This window comes from Euprymna scolopes, chromosome 20 (genome assembly GCF_053919585.1).
Source record: "Euprymna scolopes isolate OS-2025 chromosome 20, ASM5391958v1, whole genome shotgun sequence".
NCBI lineage: Eukaryota > Metazoa > Mollusca > Cephalopoda > Sepiida > Sepiolidae > Euprymna > Euprymna scolopes.
The window spans coordinates 435,676-454,824 of NC_136501.1; the positions used below are offsets into that span (position 1 = coordinate 435,676).

General features: G+C 37.2%; 1 protein-coding gene across 1 annotated transcript; it reads left to right on the forward strand.

Moving 5' to 3' along the window:
* Positions 1-10,718: 10,718 nt before the first annotated feature.
* On the forward strand, positions 10,719-13,270 carry LOC145241677 (uncharacterized). The gene is made up of 2 exons (XM_080104804.1): positions 10,719-11,162; positions 11,714-13,270. Exons 1-2 carry the CDS (start codon positions 10,719-10,721, stop codon positions 13,268-13,270), a joined length of 2,001 nt encoding a protein of 666 aa, XP_079960930.1.
* The last annotated feature ends 5,879 nt before the right edge of the window (positions 13,271-19,149 follow it).

The following is a 19,149-nucleotide window of genomic DNA, read 5'->3' on the forward strand; positions in this document are numbered from 1 at the left end:
TTATTTAGGTACTAATATTTTGTTATCTTTTCCGTTCAGCTCTATTAAGGCCAAAGTCATTTGAGATTGTAACATTGATAATGAGCGCAGTTCTTTCGGGCTTGTTCCATATTACAATGTCTGGCTTAATGACCTTGTCTTTTATGTATCTGCCTGCCTGTATGTCTTTGTTATAGAACACAGTCACTTTTCTGAGATATTTATCTGTGACACGACCAAAAATAAGATTTTGGTTGTTGTCCCTAATACCTTTTCATTTGGTAAGAGAGATCTTATTTGAGCCTCAAATATATTATTTTTCTTTCTTCACCATTTCTCATACCTTGAGTATCCGAAACAGTGTTTGTCCATGTGTACTTTTATAGCAGAGTTTTGTGAAAAGGCTTCTTTTTTTTTTTTTTTACAAAGGCATCACCACTTATCAAGGCCAAGAGGCCACTCGAGGATAAGGGTTAAAGATTGCCATGAATATAGTCTATCGCTTTTTTTTGTCATTTTTCTTCATCTTTTACTTCTAGCAAGTGGGACATCCAACCAGATGTCTGACATTTACCCCTATTTTAGTGAGTCCAACCAAGAGATCATTTTAGGATTCTAACTATCCCTTTCAGTGCAATCGTTTGTATCTCACTTGCACTTTTTAAGTTCTTTTTCATAAGCCCAGTTGCTCCGATGATGGTTGGTATAATTGAAACCTCTTTTAGTTTCCAATTTCGTTTCATGTCATACATAATCCTTGATACTTGTTATCTTTCCCCTCTCAGCTCTGTTAAGCCCTGTATTATTGGGTACACTGACCTCTATTAGGGACGCTTTTTTTATTTGCTCTGTCCTATTAAATACGACTTCTGGGAAAATATTCATCAACAAATTTCAAAAGAAAACTGTTTCCCTCCAATGTGTGTTTTTCATGCTGATTATCAAATTATTTCAACCTTAGCGTCTAATAATGTACTTTATATAAAAATATTTTTTATAATTTTTTTGTCTGTCAAATAATTTATGCTGCTAAACTACACATTTGGCTATTTTTTATATATATATATATATATTATTTTTTTTACATACTATTATTATTATCATTATTATTGGTAGGTTATAATAAAACAAATGTTTAATTCATCAGATTATCAAAGTAAAACATCATTCAATATTGTTATAATTAAAAAGAATATTATTTATTTTTTAATATTTTAAAACGATATATTTAAAATATATGGCTTTTCCATTGACAGACATACATTCATTCTATCACTAAACGATGTGAAAATACAACTTCTTAATAGTGAAAAATCGTTCTTCATAGGGTTAGCCTGATAACATGTGTGGGTATATGTTTATTTATTTTTAAGAATGTTTCACATAAAAAAGAAAGATAATAATTATAAGAAAAAAATATTACATGATTATAAAATGATGTTTTCAACTACTTTATTTAATGTAACAATGTTAATAATAATAATAATAATAATAATAATAATAATAATAATAATAATTTATAGCATCTCGGTATCGTGTAATATTTATTTCTTATAACTGTTAACTTTCTTTTTATGTGAAACATTCTTAAAGTAAATAAACATTTTTTTTGGTACTCTTGCATAATTTGACCTGAATTACCATCAGGCAAAACCAGCAATCATTGGCATCAGCCAAGCATCATAACAAATGCAGACTAATGAAAAAAACAAAACAAACCGGGGAAAAAAATACAAATGCAAATAATCAAAAATAGCAAAAAAAACTACCTTGAAAAACGAAAATATGTTTATTTTATTTTAGCATTTAATTTTTTTTTTTTTACAAAATATTTATCAACAGAAAGTTTGTTTTTTTCTTCAAGAAAAGATATTTTAACCATATAATTGTTAGGTGTAAGTACAAGTTTTTTTTGTTTTTTTTTTGTAACCATATTTTTTCTTGTTTTTTTATTTTCAAGACTTTTTGTTTAGTCAAGATTTTTTGGTGGAAGAGGAGTCTACAGAAATTAAAAAAAAATCTTTAAAAACATTTTTAAGATATTTTTTACGGTTGTTAATTGCCGGTGAAAGAACTTTCTTGAGATCTTTTTTTTAAGCAAACATTTGTTTACAATTGTTGCACCTCATTTTTGGGACAGCAATTTCTTCTCCTGAGAATATGAGATTGTCTGCATTGGTGTTTTCTAGGCACCTCCAAATGTCACCACAGAATTAACCCCTCATATATGTAAAACGATGTAACTTTATTATAAATTAATATTATCAATATAACTTTTGTACCATTTAAAAGAAGAGCAAAAAACATAGTAATAATATAAAAGAAAATTTTTTTCACTGTACGAAAATAATGAAATTGCAAGATGACAATCGTGTTTACATAATTGGCACTTTAAAATAACGTTCCCATGTAGTAAGCATTCCAAACGTGAAAACATACACGTGTTTAATAAATCTAGCAAAAACCAACTAATCGTCATATTTTCGTGAAATTTTCGATACTTATCCATTTTAGAATGATATTACATATAAAATGCAGTTTCCATAAAATATACAAGGGGAATTTTTTTTTTTTTTTAGTGGGTGCACCCCCCTATTTTTTTTTTTTTTCAAAATTTGAACAAAATATATTTAAATCTATCAAAATTTCTATTTATTATGAAACAGAAGAGTTCAAATAAGTAAAAAATATTTAAATTTTAAAAATTTACATACAATGTATTGAACAAAAACTTACCTTGAAGTTGCAATTAAAAAAATGATATAAATTTAATATTATATTTTTTTAAATAGCGTTTATTCGAATTAATATATACTATAATCAGTCGAATTGCCAAGAAAAAGAAACTTCGTAAAATTAATTAATTTTTAAAAGATTAAAACGATTAAAATTCCATTATTTCAAAATATTCCGTTACATAGATTTTTTAATTAATTGTGTTTAAATTTTTTTTTAATATTAAGTTTTAATATAAACATGGCTGTTGTCAACTATTTTATCTCCAGATTAAAACCGATTTGAAAATAATATTGCACAAATATTAAGCATTTTATAGGCCCCCCCCATATTTCGTTTGTCTCTTTTTACCGAACAAAATATGGAAGCCATAGTTAACCAAATGAACATTCAGTAAAACCGTATTTCACATTTAAAATATAAATGTTTATAATAATTATTAATCATTAAACTGTGTAAATTTTAAAACCTAAAAAAATTATAACAAAGATTAATTATTAATTGCAGTTTGAAAAAGATAAACAAAGGTTTTAAAAAATCATTAAGTCACTTCTGCTTTTCCATAGTTTGTATAGTTAACACAAGTCTGACGTGATGGAATCATGCTTTCTTTTTTTCACATTGTTTTGGCAGTCCCTACTTATCTTAAACATTATTACATCAGGAATCATTTTGTGTAAAAAAAATTTTATTCATTAAAACTTGAGAATTGCACCGTTAAAGTGTGTAAACATTCAATGAATAAAAAATCAACATGGCTTCCTGTTGCTATTCGTTGACCAATAAGCAGCCTTGATGTTCCGATCAAAAAAAAGAAAGATTTTGTCAAACAGAATGAATTGACTTTGGTGAATCTGTTCGTATTTTTATGAATTTATGTGGAGAGAGCGAGTGGCACAAATAAATTTGGCAAAATCCTTTGCTGCATCACTACGTGTATCAGAATTTTGGGGCAAGTCGCCACTGTAAACATTTGATTAAATAGACTCTCCATGCCTACAAGCTTATAACAATATGAAAATGTAATTTCAAACCCTAATTTTTATTTCAATAAAATGAGCAAAGACCAAATTTTAAAATCATAAAAGGTTTAACCGAAAAATATACACTATTTTTCTTTCATCGGTTTTCTTTAAAAACGATTTCACAAAAAGCAACAAAATTAACTTGAATCAAAATCTATATTTATATTTTATATTCCATGTATTTTTTAAATGAAAGGATTTTTCAACCAAGAGTCACAGTAAACTGTCTTTTCGACAATAGTTTATCCACCATTAGAGAACCTTGATGTTCTTTGATTTTTCAGTTTGTTATGTATGGAAGCATCAAGTTGACAAAAATGATTATTTCAAAAACATAAAAACAACACATTAGTAATCTTGATAGGGTAGATATGAAGAATTACTTCACCTTCGGAAATTCCTTTAAAATTTCCACTTTTATAGGTTTTCAGGAGTGCTGAATTGTATTTTTGACATATTTTATTTCAACTACAAAGTGGCCACTATGTGCTTCCATACTTGCAAAATAGTAACATTTCATTCATGCATTTTGCCCGATTACTAAAAATTGGCTTGACCAAATGTCGATTTTTTTATTCTCTTAAAGGAATACATGAATTTTTGATTTAATATATTTTAATTCTACTTTATCGAGTGAATTTTTTTAAATATCTAAAAAAAGAAAACATTGAATGAAATAGAAAAAATTGTAGTCAGCATCCAATATTTACTGGACAATATAAGCAGAACATAAGCTTCGACTTAAAAAAAATTCAACGTGTTTTTTTTTTTAAAAAAAAGGTTTTACACTTTGGACTTTACAGGTAAATTTAAAAAAAAACACTTCTTTTTTTGCTTTGTTGTTTTAAATTACAATATATTATTTATTGATCTTTTATCTTCAATTTGTGATATATAAAACTTTGGTCAGTAAATTAATTAAATTTTAATAGGCATTTCAAAATAGGGGTTAAATTTAAAAAAACGTTTGTCTAAAATATTAGATTCAGTTTATTGGAAAGAGCATAAAATTTCACAGTGACCCTGAAAATATCGTAAAAAGAAAAATTTTGATAGATTTTTAAAGTTTAAAAATTGAAAAATACTTAACTCGTAAAATTCAATTTTTTTTTTTTTAAATTCAATTTTCACCCCAAACAAGGCACAGTGCCACTTTGAAGCAGGGGGCTACTATTAGGGACTTAATTTGCAGGGGCATTATGAAGGGAGATGAGTAGAAAGATGTTTGTTAACATTACACTTGAACTTCTGCATATCAGTACAGTTGGGAAAGCAGAATGCCGGAAGGGAGTTCCAAAGACCCGCAGTTCTGGGGAAGAAAATATTGGAGTAAAAGGCTTTCTTGCACCTAGGGATCTCTACTGTAAAGGGATGAGACTTACTAGCTTGTCGGGTTTGTCGGGGGTAGTTACGTCGAGGAGGTACAAGTGTTTGCAGTTCGTCAGAGCATTCACCATTAAAGTATTTGTAGAACAGGCAGAAGGATGCAACATCTCATCGATGGGACAGAGGCTGAAGCCTAGATGACAGTTCAGGACCTATTAGGTTGGCGACTCTCTTTTGAACCCTGTCTAGGAGCGAGAGACAAGCAGCAGATGCACCAGCCCAGATGTGACAACAGTACTCCATACATGGGCGAATGGTGGCCTTATAGAGGTACAGGATACTTTCAGGTGTAAGTAGTTTTCTAGCACGGTAGAGAGAGCCAACCTTCCTTGCAGCAGCCTTGGTAATGCTCTCAATGTATCTATTCCAGTTCATATTCCCTGTAAACATTAGGCCGAGGAGTTTAAAAGAAGTACTTTCAGACAATGTGTTCTTGGCCATTGCTATTGATGGTAGAGAAGGTTTCTTGTAGTTATTGAAGGAAACAAGTTTAGTCTTAGCAGCATTGAATGTGACCATCCATTTTTGTCCCCATTCCACTACAGATTGGAGGTCATCCTCTAGTGTTTCTGCTATTTCCTTGAATATGTGTTCATTTGTTTTCCCTCATATCTTTTATAGAGAGTGATGTCATCAGCAAATATACCCATCTCCGATACAATTTTATCAGGGAGGTCATTTATGAATATCAGGAATAATAGAGGTCCAAGGATAGACCCCTGAGGTACTGCCGCATTTATGTCATATTGTTTAGATGTACAACCATCGAGGACAACTTGGATTTTTCTATTACTTAAGAAGGATTTAATTACATTATGAATTCTTCCAGTGATTCCATATGATCTAATTTTCCTTAGAAGACCATCGTGCCATACCCTGTCAAAAGCCTTAGATATATCAAGGGTTACCGCTCTACTCTTCCCTGTTTTGTCAAATGAATGGTATATACGTTCAGAAACTACAGTTAAGATATCTGCTGTTGAACGGGCTTGCCTGAATCCATATTGTTTGTCAGTCAGGAGTTTAGCAGCTGTTAGGTGCTGGACTAGGGCTGGATTGACTAATTGATTTCATTACGTAAAAAAAAAAAATGGGTGCATGAAGACGTGCCGGTATTTTGTAAACACTGTTTTTTAAAAAATAAAAAATAATATTTCTACTATTTTTTAAACAACTTTAATAGTTTATTTTGGAAGTATATTCCATAAAGAAAATGGTGCTAATGCACTTACTGATCCGCGATATTTTTAAATTGTATTTCCAAGATTAATTAAAGTTTTACGATATGTTTTTTATCCAATTGCAAGGTTAAAGTACAGAATAAGTACAAAACAGTGTTTGGGCAAAACACCCTCCCCTCCTACCCATGTTAAGAATGGCTTTTTAAATAATAACGTTATTATTTCAGCATGGATCAATAAGTGCACTAGTACCAAGAAAATAAACAACCCACTTTAAACAGAGAAATTACGAGTTTTTGTTTTATATTTTATTCGCAGTTTAGTGTTAGGGGTGTCAACCCCCCCCCCTCTCCCCCCAAAAAATCTGACACCTCACGTGCGTTTATTCTACATAAATTATTTTTCATTTTGAATTAAAACTAAATTTTACTTAAAAATAAAAGATGTTTAAAAGTTGCTCAAATTATTTGTCATTCAAAAGTATAGAAGAAAATTTATTTTACATAAGTAAAAGAAAAGTTGTTTTAATTACCATGAAATGAACGTGCACTGCAGCAAAGGATTTCGCCGAATTTATTTGTGCCACTGCCTAGTGCCTCTCTCCAAATAAATTCATAAAAATACGAATTAAACAGATTTCCCAAAGTTCCGTCAATTCGTTCCGTTTGACTCAATCTTAGTTTTTGATCGCAAGGTCAAAGCTACTTATTAGTCTCCGTATGGACAATTGGACTGCCGGGTTTGTATTACTGTACACATAGATTCGAAAAAGTTGTCAAAAAACAAATATAGAACAAATAAATGTTATCAAAGGCAAGATAAGTTCCTTTTCTACCTAACTGGATATATGTTTTATGTTTTTATTCAGTGTAACATGTTTATTCAGCTCGAAAAACATGCAGTGTTTACCGATGTATTGGAAAATTCAAAATGGCAGCCGACTCTCTCTCGGAGAGGGTACGTTTGGGAAAAGGTATTATAAATAATAAACTAGACAAAATACTGTTAGAAAACAACCGAATACATGTCAACTTATGTCACGGTAACATATATTGAGCGAATTTCTAACAGTATTTTGTCTAGTTTATTATTTATAATACCTTTTCCCAAACGTACCCTCTCCGAGAGAGAGTCGGCTGCCATTTTGAATTTTCCAATACATCGGTAAACACTGCATGTTTTTCGAGCTGAATAAACATGTTACATTGAATAAAAACACAAAAAATATATCCAGTTAGGTAGAAAAGTAACTTATCTTGCCTTTGATAACATTTATTTGTTCTATATTTGTTTTTTGACAACTTTTTCGAATCTATGTGTACAGTAATACAAACCCGGACTGCCATATTAAATGTTTACAACGGTGAATTTCTCGAGTTTCGATAGGTAAAATAAATTAACTTTTTACTTCAAATGACTCGTTAAGACAAGAAATATTTTTAATGCTTTATTATTCTCATATCACCCGCAAATTTTATGTAGCAACATTACCGTCGGAAATATATACCGGAATGCCAATTAAGTAATACTTACTTTTTATTTTGCAATCTGCTTTCGAAAAGAGAAATGAATATATGTTGTTTACTTAAAACGTGACTAGATTATGGGATAAAGAAGTCAACATTCAAGATGGCGACTGGAAAACAGGTTCGCAGCAAATTAAAGCGGAGGAAATTTTATTCAATCATTTCGAAACAGCCGATTGTGTGTGTGTGTGTGTGTGTGTGTGTGTGTGAATATTATGGATAAAAGTATTCGGGTATCTTTCAGATGCAAGGTTCATTGTTTACTTGCGGTTTTAACGATGTAAGATTCCGTTGTACGGAAGACCAAATCGGCCAATGGCGCTTTTCTTCGTATTTTTAATAACATTTTTTTGCACCATTTACAAGTTCTTTTTACAAATAATTTTTTTAATACTGTAATAGTAAAATAAAGATACATTTATTAATTATACGGAAAAAGTATCTCGTAATGTTTTCACACGAGATTTTTTTCCTGTTGATTTCTCTTTTTTTTTTTTAATATTAAAATTGATTTAAAGTGATTTTCAAGCCTTTAACATGACGGAGTTTATAATGAAAACCAAATTACCGTTAAAATTAAAATAATCTTTATTAGAAATTTGTAACAAAATAACAAAATTATAAAACTATTAGATTAAAATTGAGAACTTTTAATTAAACAACGTGAACATTTTATAATGAGTGTTTTCATGAAATGTATTTTTAATAATAAAAAAGTGAACTTTTTTTTACTTAAACTTCATAAAAAAAACGTATCCAATATAGAATTTTACTAAAATAATTTTACTATTACAGTATTAAAAAAATTATTTGTAAAAAAAAACTTGTAAATGGTGCAAAAAAATGTTATTAAAAAATATGAAGAAAAGCGCCAATAAAAACATCGTAGACGTATATTATCATTTAAACAGTATATCAATTTAAATATTTAAATTCAGTAAATAAATTTAAATATTTAAATTATGGCCGATTTGGTCTTCCGTACAACGGAATCTTACATCGTTACAATCGCAAGTAAACAAGGAACCTTGCATCTGAAAGATAACCAAGTATTCTTCTTTTAAAATAAAATACGCATCAGGTGGGCTTGAAAGCCAAATCACAAGGCAATACGGGAACTGATTTCTCCCCACAAGCGAACTCATACATACAAACGGGTGACCTTAAGGTAAACACGATTATCGCCCTTCAACTCTGATTGCCACCAGGGGGGGGGGGGGCGATACACAGCTACGTTCACCTCGGTTTTGTATTATTTATTCTGTTTTCGCTGGGACTCTCAACATGTGGAGATATGACGATAGACGCTCTCCGGTCTGGCGAATACCAATTCGACACCAACCTTGCCGTCAAATACTCCAACGCAATTAACGTTACTTCTTACACTTGTAACTGCTGTAAATAAATTTGTATATCGGCATATTTCATGCCTTCATTACTTGGCATAGGATGTCATATGCGAGTGTATTCTTCAATCTCCTACATAACAAAAGAGGATAGGATCGTCAACCACAATAACAGACGACCCTGTCCTCTACAGCAATATTACGTGGGAGAAATAATTTTAAACGTCGGCCTTTCTGGGCGTTTGGAGTGCCACCTTTTAATTCTTGGGTGTTGTTTAAAGTTAGCAAAAGGAAAGGGGGGGAGTGAAACCCGGATCAAATGAACAGAAGTCTTACCGCGTGTGTGTCGGGCGAAGGTTGGGCGAAAGAGAGAGAAATCAAGATGGCGCCCATATATTTAAAAGGTGTGCGCTGGCGGAAGTCACAGAAAATCACATGAAATCACGCGGTAAGAATGTATAAATGGAGTTGACAGGTTAGATCAGGGACAGAGACAGACAAAGTCTGGTGCCAGTAGTGATATCAAACTCGGCGGTTGTTTGGATTGGAAAGACGAATTTCTTTTTTTTGTATTTTGCTGTACTAAACTAGAAACACTTGAAGCTATTTCGGCGATGGCTACCGGCTTGAACAACATAAAGCCGTTCAATGGTGATGTGGTGGCTTGGTTAAAGAAAGTCGACCTAGTGGCTAAGCTCCAAAAGATTGGTGATGTTGCCACAGTGATACCGTTGTTCCTGGAGGGTGACGCACTGGTCCTATATTTGGAGCTGAGCTCCCGTGAACAGGAGGACACTGAGACGATCATAGCCAGATTGATCCAGGTCTTTGCGGAAGGGCCATTTGAGGCATACAACAAATTAAATGAGAAGAGGTGGACGGGAGAATCTGTTGATGTGTATGCAAATGAAGTCAAATGATTGGTGGAACTGGCAGGAATTCGGAGACAGGTTGCGAATCATGTAGCAAAGATGGCATTCATTACCGGGTTCCTGGAGGAGATTTTGAAGAGGCTGCAGCAGGTCCCAGGTATCAAGACGTTGGAAGTGAGTGATCTGCTTCCAACTGCAAGAATATTAGTAAGTACCCAACCCTCTGGGGCCGTAGGAACGGTGGCAACAGCACGGAAGGATGAGAGCAAAAGCTACCTGAGACCACAAGGCGCATGTTTTGAATGTAGGGGCTCACACCTGCGGAGAGACTGTAGGAAGTTCTTGGAAAGGACTGTGTGCTACAGGTGTAATCAGGTCACATGACAGTTAACTGCAAGAGTCCGGGAAACTGTCAAGGGGGAGCCAAAGCACCAGCGGCTGCCCAGACTTGGGAATAATGGCGCACTCGCAGCAGATGCCCAAGCGTGAAATTGTGGTGGAAGGACAAGAAGCTGTGGCCCTGATCGATACTGGCTGTACCACTACCATGGTGCATACTGGCCTGGTCAGAGGATGGAAAAGGAAGGGCAAAGTAGTGGCATTCGATAGGTCATGAGTGAAATGTTGAGGGAGGAGGACTGTCACAATTGAAATCTAGGATCACTGGATGAGAGTCCATGCGGTTGTCACTGATCGCCTGGTGCCTGGCGTCCAAGCGATTGTCGGAATGGATGTAATATGCCGGCTTGGAGGCCTCATAGTCGGCAGGAATGGCATGAGGTTCAGACCAGCCGGATGTGCAGTAACAGAGCAGGTCAATGAAGGAATCAAACAGGTTCGAGAAAAGAAATGGATATCAATCAGTGATCCGGATTTTAGAGCGGAATTCGATGGAAATCAGTGGACAGTTGAGTGGGCATGGAAGAATGAACTGCCTATGTTAACAAACAGGGCGGCATGTTACGATAACTCGCTTAAAGGAGGAGCAAGAAAGGATTTTGAACAAGAAGTGGACAGATGGATCGAGGAGGGAATACTGTTGCCGTGGACGAATGACATCGAATTGGGCATCTTGCCATTAATGGCCGTTCTGCAACCAACAAAAAGAAAGGTCAGACCAGTACTAGATTTCTGAGAATCGAACAGACACGTCGAGTGCCATACTGGGGTGATGCTGTAGATATTTGCAATGAGACCATCAGAGAATGAAGGCAAATGAATGATGCCTCCAAGTTGGTCAATCTAAAATCTGCCTATTTGCAACTCCGCGTTGCCAAGAAACTCTGGAAGTACCAGTTGGTCAGATATAAAGGCAGAACCTACTGCCTTACTAGGGTGGGGTTTGGGCTGAATTTGGCACCCAAGATCATGTCGACCATTCTAAGGAAGATTCTAGAAAAAAATGAGGAAGGAAGATGGCACTATGAGCTCATATACCGACGACATCCTCGTGAATGAAACTCTTGTGACTGTAGAGGAGGTCATGGTTCACTTAAAGAAGTTCGGGTTGGTCGCCAAGGCACCAGAAGAATTGGATGGGGGGGGACTAAAGTTGAAACGAAACGCGTCGGGAGGCCTGGAATTTCGAAGGGGAAACGAAATCCCACAAATGAAATAAAAGAAGAGCTCAACAAGTGGGAACTTTTTTCAATATGCGGAAAGCTGATTGGGCATTACCCCATTGCTGGCTGGCTTAGGCCAGTATGCAGCTACATCAAGAGGCATGCTGAAGGTAAAGAATGGGATGATAGAGTGGGAGGAAGAACGACCGCCTTGATTGAAGAAGTCCTAAAAGAAGTGGAAAAGCAAGACTCAGTTCGGGGAACATGGAATGTGCCGCGAACACTGGATGGAGTCGTGTGGTGTGATGCAAGCAGTATTGCAACATGGGTTGTCTTGGAAGTGGGTGGAGTGATTGCAAAGGATGCGGCCTGGCTACAGAAGAAGGATGATGCTAACCACATTAATGTAGCAGAAATGGATGCAGTTACCAAAGGAGTTAATCTGGCGTTAAAATGGGGACTACGCAACATCTGTGTGAAAACAGACTCGGCCACTGTGTTTGCTTGGATGAAATCGATGATTTCACATGACAAAAGGATAAGAATGAAAGGGGCAGCAGAGATGCTAGTGAAGCACAGGTTCGGGATGCTGGCTGAGCTGATGCAGGAGTTCTCTTTGAAGCTGCACGTAATCATGGTTGCCTCTGAGAAGAATAAAGTGGATGCTCTCACAAGAGTGAGAAAAAGCTGGTTTGTGCCAACAAAAGAGCATATTGCTGCAGTGACTCATCTGGATAGCTCTGGGGTGCGAGAGTTACACAATCTGCACCATATGGGGGTAGAGAGGACATTGTACCTGGTGAGAAAAGTTGATCCGAGTGTCCCAAAGGAACAAGTGGTCAGGAATTGTAACAAGTGTCAGTCAATTGACCCTGCTCCAAGGGTGCATGAAGCTGGAGAACTAGGCGTAACTGGGACCTGGGAAAGACTCGCAGTTGATATCACCCATTACAGGGGTGGAGTTTATATGACGATGGTCGACTGTGGCCCTGGGCGTTTCGCCCTATGGAAAAGGCTGCGAGGTGAAACAGGCAGTGAAATAGCAGCAGCCCTTGACGTGATGTTTCTGGAGCGCGGTCCAGTGGAAGGGCTTCTAACCGACAATGGTACTGCTTTTAGATCGGCAGCAGTTGCAGATGTGCTAAAAAAATGGAATATCCATCAATTCTTTAGAGCTGCCTATAGACCCAGTGGCAACGGGATTGTAGAAAGAAACCACCGAACAATAAAGACAGTGGCAGAGAGAGGGAACACCTCACCTGAGCAAGCGGTCTATTGGTATAACATGTCACCTAGATCGAGGCAACAGCAAGGGACAGTTCCACACCTGTCAATATTCAAATACTCCTGGAGGCATCCTAGGGTTAAGCCGGCAAGCAGTGAGACGGAGATAACAGGGACCATCAAACTCGGTGACGAAGTATGGGTGAAACCTCCAGGGGCACGATGTACCACACAGTGGAGCAGAGGATGCATAACTGGGAATAATATTAGCAACAACGTTGCGGTAGATGGAGTACCGAGACACATTCTTGACATCAGGCCAGTGGAAAATGAAATGGTGGAAAGCGATGTGCAGCAGGAGAATGGGGAGACACTGCAGAGACCAAGTAGGGAAAGACGACCGCCACAGTGGATGAGGGATTATGAAATGTGATCCAGAGATCAGGGAGGCATATTGTTTAAAGTTAGCAAAAGGAAAGGGGGGGGGAACCCCAGATCAAATGAACAGAAGTCTTACCGCGTGTGTGTCAGTCGAAGGTTGGGCGAAAGAGAGAGAAATCAAGATGGTGACCATAGGTTTAAAAGATATGCGCTGGTGGAAGTCACGGAAAATCATGTGAAATCACGTGGGAAGAATGTATAAATGGAGTTCACAGGTTAGATCAGGGACAGACACAGACAAAATCTGGTGCCAGTAGTGATATCAAACTCGGCAGTTGTTTGGATTGGAAAGACGAATTTCTTTTCTTTTTTTTTTTTGTATTTTGCTGTACTAAACTAGAAACACTTCATTGGGCATGCATGATTTATGTGTAAACGTGATTTTACGTTATCCCCCCCCTGCTTCATACTTAAAGCGGCTGAATACCGCATACGACATGGTTTTTTGGCATTGGCATTCAGGTAGTGCTAGCGGTTGGACGCACATTAGCGCTTCCAGACCTTAGAGGTCGCAACAGGGTAACCTGTTGCAACTTTCTCCCTGTTTCGAGCCACAGCATTAGGAAATTCACCACGTATGAAAATAAACAAATATTTTACTTGTTTTGCGTTGTGATATGGCTTTCAAGTGCACCTGCACCTGATGTGTATTTTATTTTATTCAAATGAAATCAACGCCTCTATAACGGAACTTTTCTTTTATTTATCAAAATATTTTTTATCCTGTCATGATATCACTTTACTACTTCTTTTATTTACATTAGAATGTAGCAGATGCAAATAACCTTTTTTCCCAAAACACATTTGATTTTAGAATCTTAAGTAGGACGACCTCCACTTGAGGCATTGTGAAAGCATTAGCTAAGGTCAGCATAGACTAACAAAGGTAGTGTAACAAGGGTGACCATAGACACTACCGAAGAAGGCCTTACCTTGAACTCGGAAAAGGGCAAGATCAAATGCTGTGAAATATCTTTTTTTTGGAAACCTGTACACACACACCGGACTAAAACCAGACCCGGCAAAGGTACGTGACCTACAGAAAATACCTGAACCACACAACAAGACGGAACTACAACAATTCTTGGGTATGATGACATACCTGTCTCGTTTTGTCAAGGACTTCAGTTCCAAGACAGCAGTGTTGCGTGGCCTATTACATAAGGACTCTGTTTTCCAGTGGGAACCACACCATCAGGAAGCTTTCAAAAAGATAAAAAGTGAAGTATCTGAAACGTCCCTGCGCCACTATTTTGACCCTAAAAAAACAATATACATGCAATGTTATGCGAGTTTATATGGAATCGGTGCAGCTCTGCTACAACCAGATGAGGATGGCAATATATCGCCGGTCACATATGCAAGCAAGAGCCTCACACAGACAGAACAGAGATACGCATGTATCGAATGTGAACTACTGGCCATCGTATTTGGTACACAGAGGTTCCACACATACCTCTATGGCCACCATTTCCAAGTCGTCACTGACCACAAACCCCTCACTATGATCATCGACAAACCGCTCACCTCAGCCCCGGCACGTCTGCAAAGAATGCTAATAAAACTCCAAGGATACAACTTCAGGCTCACATATAACAAGGGATCTTACAACCTCTTGGCTGATGGATTATCGCGCCTACCACCACCTTGTAATGCAAACCCTATCGAACTTGATGTCCGGGTTGATACAGTTCGTTTTTCCACTAATTACATCGAACAGCTAAGACAGTGTACGACAGCGGATTCTCTGCTTAACCAGCTGAGAGAGACCACCATCATGGATGGCCAGAGACAATCAAGCAGCTGCCCAATGACATTAGAGTGTTCTGGGGCCTAAGAGATCAGCTTTCAATTGATGATGGTCTTATCCTCAAAGGACAACAAATCGTCATCCCCCAGACACTACAAAAAGACATATTAGAACAACTACATGCTGCTCATTTAGGACAAGAGAAAACAAAACTCCTTGCCAAGGACACTGTTCATTGGGTAAACATAAACAAAGACATTGAACAGTTCACAAAGTCATGCAGTATCTGTCAACAGCATCAACCCTCCCAAATGCAAGAGCCGCTAATGCAACATGACATCCCAACAAAGCCATGGGACGTAGTTGGCACAGACCTGTTTGATCTCCACGGAAGTCAATGGTTGATCATAGCTTACTCAAAGTATCCTATAGTCAAACGCCTACCTGATCATTCACCAAGCAGTGTCATAGTGAACATCACACGACAAATCTTCTCAGAATTTGGCATACCATCAAAGATAGTCAGCGATAATGGACCACACTTTTCAAGTCATCTCTACCGCGAATTCGCCAAAGAATGGGGCTTCCATCATGAGACCACGTCACCTCGGAGACCACAAGGGAATGGCTTCATAGAACGTCAAATAAGGACTATCAAGAATATTCTCAAGAAAGCCAAACAGTCGGGAACAACTCCTGAGATCGCACTGCTGCACTGGTGCTGCACTCCTATTTCAAGTGTCATACCAAGCCCTGCACAACTACTTATGGGTAGACGAATCCAATCTCCACTGATCACCAAAATCAGAAACGACAACCATGATCAGGATCAGATATACAGCGCATTCCAACAACGCCAGCAGAACCAAAAGAGGTATTTTGACCGACATGCACTTAAGGAGGATCTACCACCCCTATACCATGGTCAACGGGTAAGGGTACAGAATCCTGTGTCTGGAAGCTGGGACCCAGCGACTGTAGTATCCCAGGTAGATGGTCACCGCTCCTATCTCCTGGAGAATGTCAATGGGTATGTGCTGCGAAGAAACCGACAACACATAAGAGGTATTCCAGTGACGCCTACTCCACAAATGTCGCAAGACCTCCCCAACACAGCTCCACAAAAATGTGCGATGTCTGTGGATCCACTTGTGTGTGCATCCCCAAACATACCAAATGACACTCAAAAACGTACCCGTAGTGGTATGGTGGTACGACCACCATCAAAAATGAACTTGTGATGAGCAAACACTCATAACCTCCCAGCAAGCATCTCATGGGGCAAAATAATCCCCTGCTTCGCTGTAGCTGTTCAGGCAGTCTACCCTGAACCAGTCTCTCCATTTTCTTTGTTTTGTTTTACATGCATAAGTCATCTTTGTTTTCAGAGAAAGGGAGATGTAATGATATCGCTTTTCGTTTCAGCTATTTTTATATGGACCCTTTCATCTCAGTTTCCTGATCCAACTTTTGTATGCACTCACGCATGCGCATAGCAATCGATCAATAAAGCGGGCGCCATTATTCAGTTCCTTTCTTACAACCAAACACACGTGTTCCTGTCTTATTATTACACATACATGCTTAACACAGCATGACAAATATGTGTGTACAAGTCCGACCTGGAATGTCTTTGTTCCATTACAGTCTGACCTGGTTTTCCATTTGCTCTCTGCTAACCTGGAATTTGTGTGTGTACATGATCTTCAAATTCTTTTATCCAACAAAAGTAAAAAAAATGTGACCAGAGTTCCATATAAAAATATCAACATCTCTACAATAGAATCAACTTTATTTAATGGAACAGGAGTGTAATACATATTAGTTAGACTATTCATACTCCTGTTCTCATCTTGAATGTTATTTGCACAACATTTGAGTTGATGTAACTTCCGACCGTTAAAATTTTTTTTTTTTTTTTTTTACATGGAGTTCACCACTTATCAAGGCCCAAGGGCCACTCGGGGATAAGGGTTATTGTGTGTACAGTAATCAATGGGATAGTGTAGTAATAGTATTGGAGAATTGATAAAGTGTTATTACTTAAGGGGGCGGTTCATCAGGAATTTGTTTGTGTTGGACTTGAAGACATCCAGGTTGAAGTCGGGAGGGAAACAGGCAAGTGGAACAGAGTTTGGGCTATTATGAATAATAAGAGACAACAAAAAGCATGTAAGCTTACAAGGATCACATCATAATAATGGAAAAATTATTTTATATAAGGGCAAATAACTCTCCCTTTCTTAATCTGAAGTAACAGTAACTTAAACAATGGCATCCCTTTTCTTAAAGTATTGTTCGTGTTGATTCACTAATGAAAGTTTCCATACAAAAATTTTCTATAGGTCATATTTTGTCTGCTATAATGATCGTTCCAGTCGGTGTGTTATCACTGGACTTCTGGCTCAGCAAATATTTGCTTGGTCAAATTGATGACTTCATCATTGGAAAATTCGCTTAGTTTGCAGGTGAAGAGGTACTATGAATAATAATCCACAATGAGGAAGTAATGGTACCTATTCAGATTGAATATATCAGAAACCATGATTTGCCATGGTCGTACTGGGATCTCATACAGCATGAGGGATTTAGCAGGATTTCTGGTGGTCTTGACACATGGCATCATATTGCTGTATTATCTTCTTAATGTCACTATTTATACCATTCTAGAAAATACAGGTTTTTACCCTAAGCTTGCACTTGTTGCCACTTTGGTGACCATAATGTATTTTTTTTTCAGTACTTCAGATTGCATTGATCCAGGGATCAATATCATGTCACCTTTGAGCAATATAGCATTCTCTATAGAAAGTCCATCTCGATAAGATCAGTACAGTTGAAGATCTTTACATAGTTCTCTGCAAGATTCTATTTATTCCTTCAAGTCACACAATGTTGGGTCAGCATTCATTGTTTAATGAATCTATTAATATTTCTGCTTAGAATTGTACGAAGTCTATTTTAACGCCTAAATCAATGATTTTTTTCTTTATGTTGGGGAGTCTGGATAGTTCATTTGCCAGTAGCATTGTATGGTCGATATTCGATAACCATATAGTATTCTTGGAATCTGAAAAGCATTCGTTGAAGTTGGAGAGGTGCTGGAGTTTTATTTCTTCCGCCCGTCACACCAATAGTTTCCTGGGTAAGGTTAACACTTTTGTCCAAACTTCCAACTTCTGTACACGTAACGCACCTTCTCTCAACTCCCAACATACTTTTGCTAATTCAACTTATTGCTTTGAAATCCAACTTCAAAATGAATGACCCTCTAAAAGATCAATCCTCTTTTATCTCCAACCAGGAGCATCTCATTTGCATATCGGGTGGTCACATTGCAGGCATATAAAGAGATAAGGCAACTATTTTTGTTTCTTCTTCATTCATTTCATTCCACGACCGACCCATTGATTATGCACATGTGCTAATTAGGTAAGTCGCACGTTTCCCTACACTCCCCCCTGATCTCAAGATCACACAGAGTGCAGGGGGGTAGTCGTCTTTGTCGGGTACTTCTTCGAAGAATCGGGGGAAGCACTTCCTCATTGCCATCTTCCTCATTACCACCGTTATTGCCACCAGTCTGTTCCATTATCCCCTCTTGTGGTTCCCTATGCGGTGTTTCACAATCAGGGCAAGCGGACAGATTCCGTCTTTGTCGGGTACTCCTTCGAATAATCGGAGGCATCACTTCCTCGGTTCCATCTTCCTCAGTATGTTTTATCATTCCCTCTCGTGGTGCTATAGGCGGTGTTTCACAATCACGACAGGTGGGCAGTATTCGTCTTTCTCGGGTATTTTGATGAGGAACTGGTGGTATTACTTCCTCATGTCGATCGTCCTCATCACTATTGCCACTAGTATGTTCCATCGTTCCCTCATCTGGTTCTGTAGGTAGTGTTTCTATGCTCACCTGTAGGAACAGTAGGCGATCAGGATCATCCCTGAACTGTATGTGATCTTCCTCATTATCCTCAGAATCAGAAGAGGTATAACAGGGGTGGATATTTTTTACATGACGTGGTATACCATTAATCAACATGGTCTGAGGACTTATGATTTTGTCTATTTTTCCTCTGCAAAATTTTACAGTGCACCCAGCATTTGGGGGTTTTACCCAA

What these genes read in the sequence shown, in the direction of transcription:
- LOC145241677 (XM_080104804.1), top strand. Translation starts at nt 10,719, where the DNA reads ATGAGAGTCCATGCGGTTGTCACTGATCGCCTGGTGCCTGGCGTCCAA. An exon ending in TGCAACCAACAAAAAGAAAG is followed by an intron (nt 11,163 to 11,713) that starts GTCAGACCAGTA and finishes ATATGCGGAAAG; the next exon opens with CTGATTGGGCATTACCCCAT.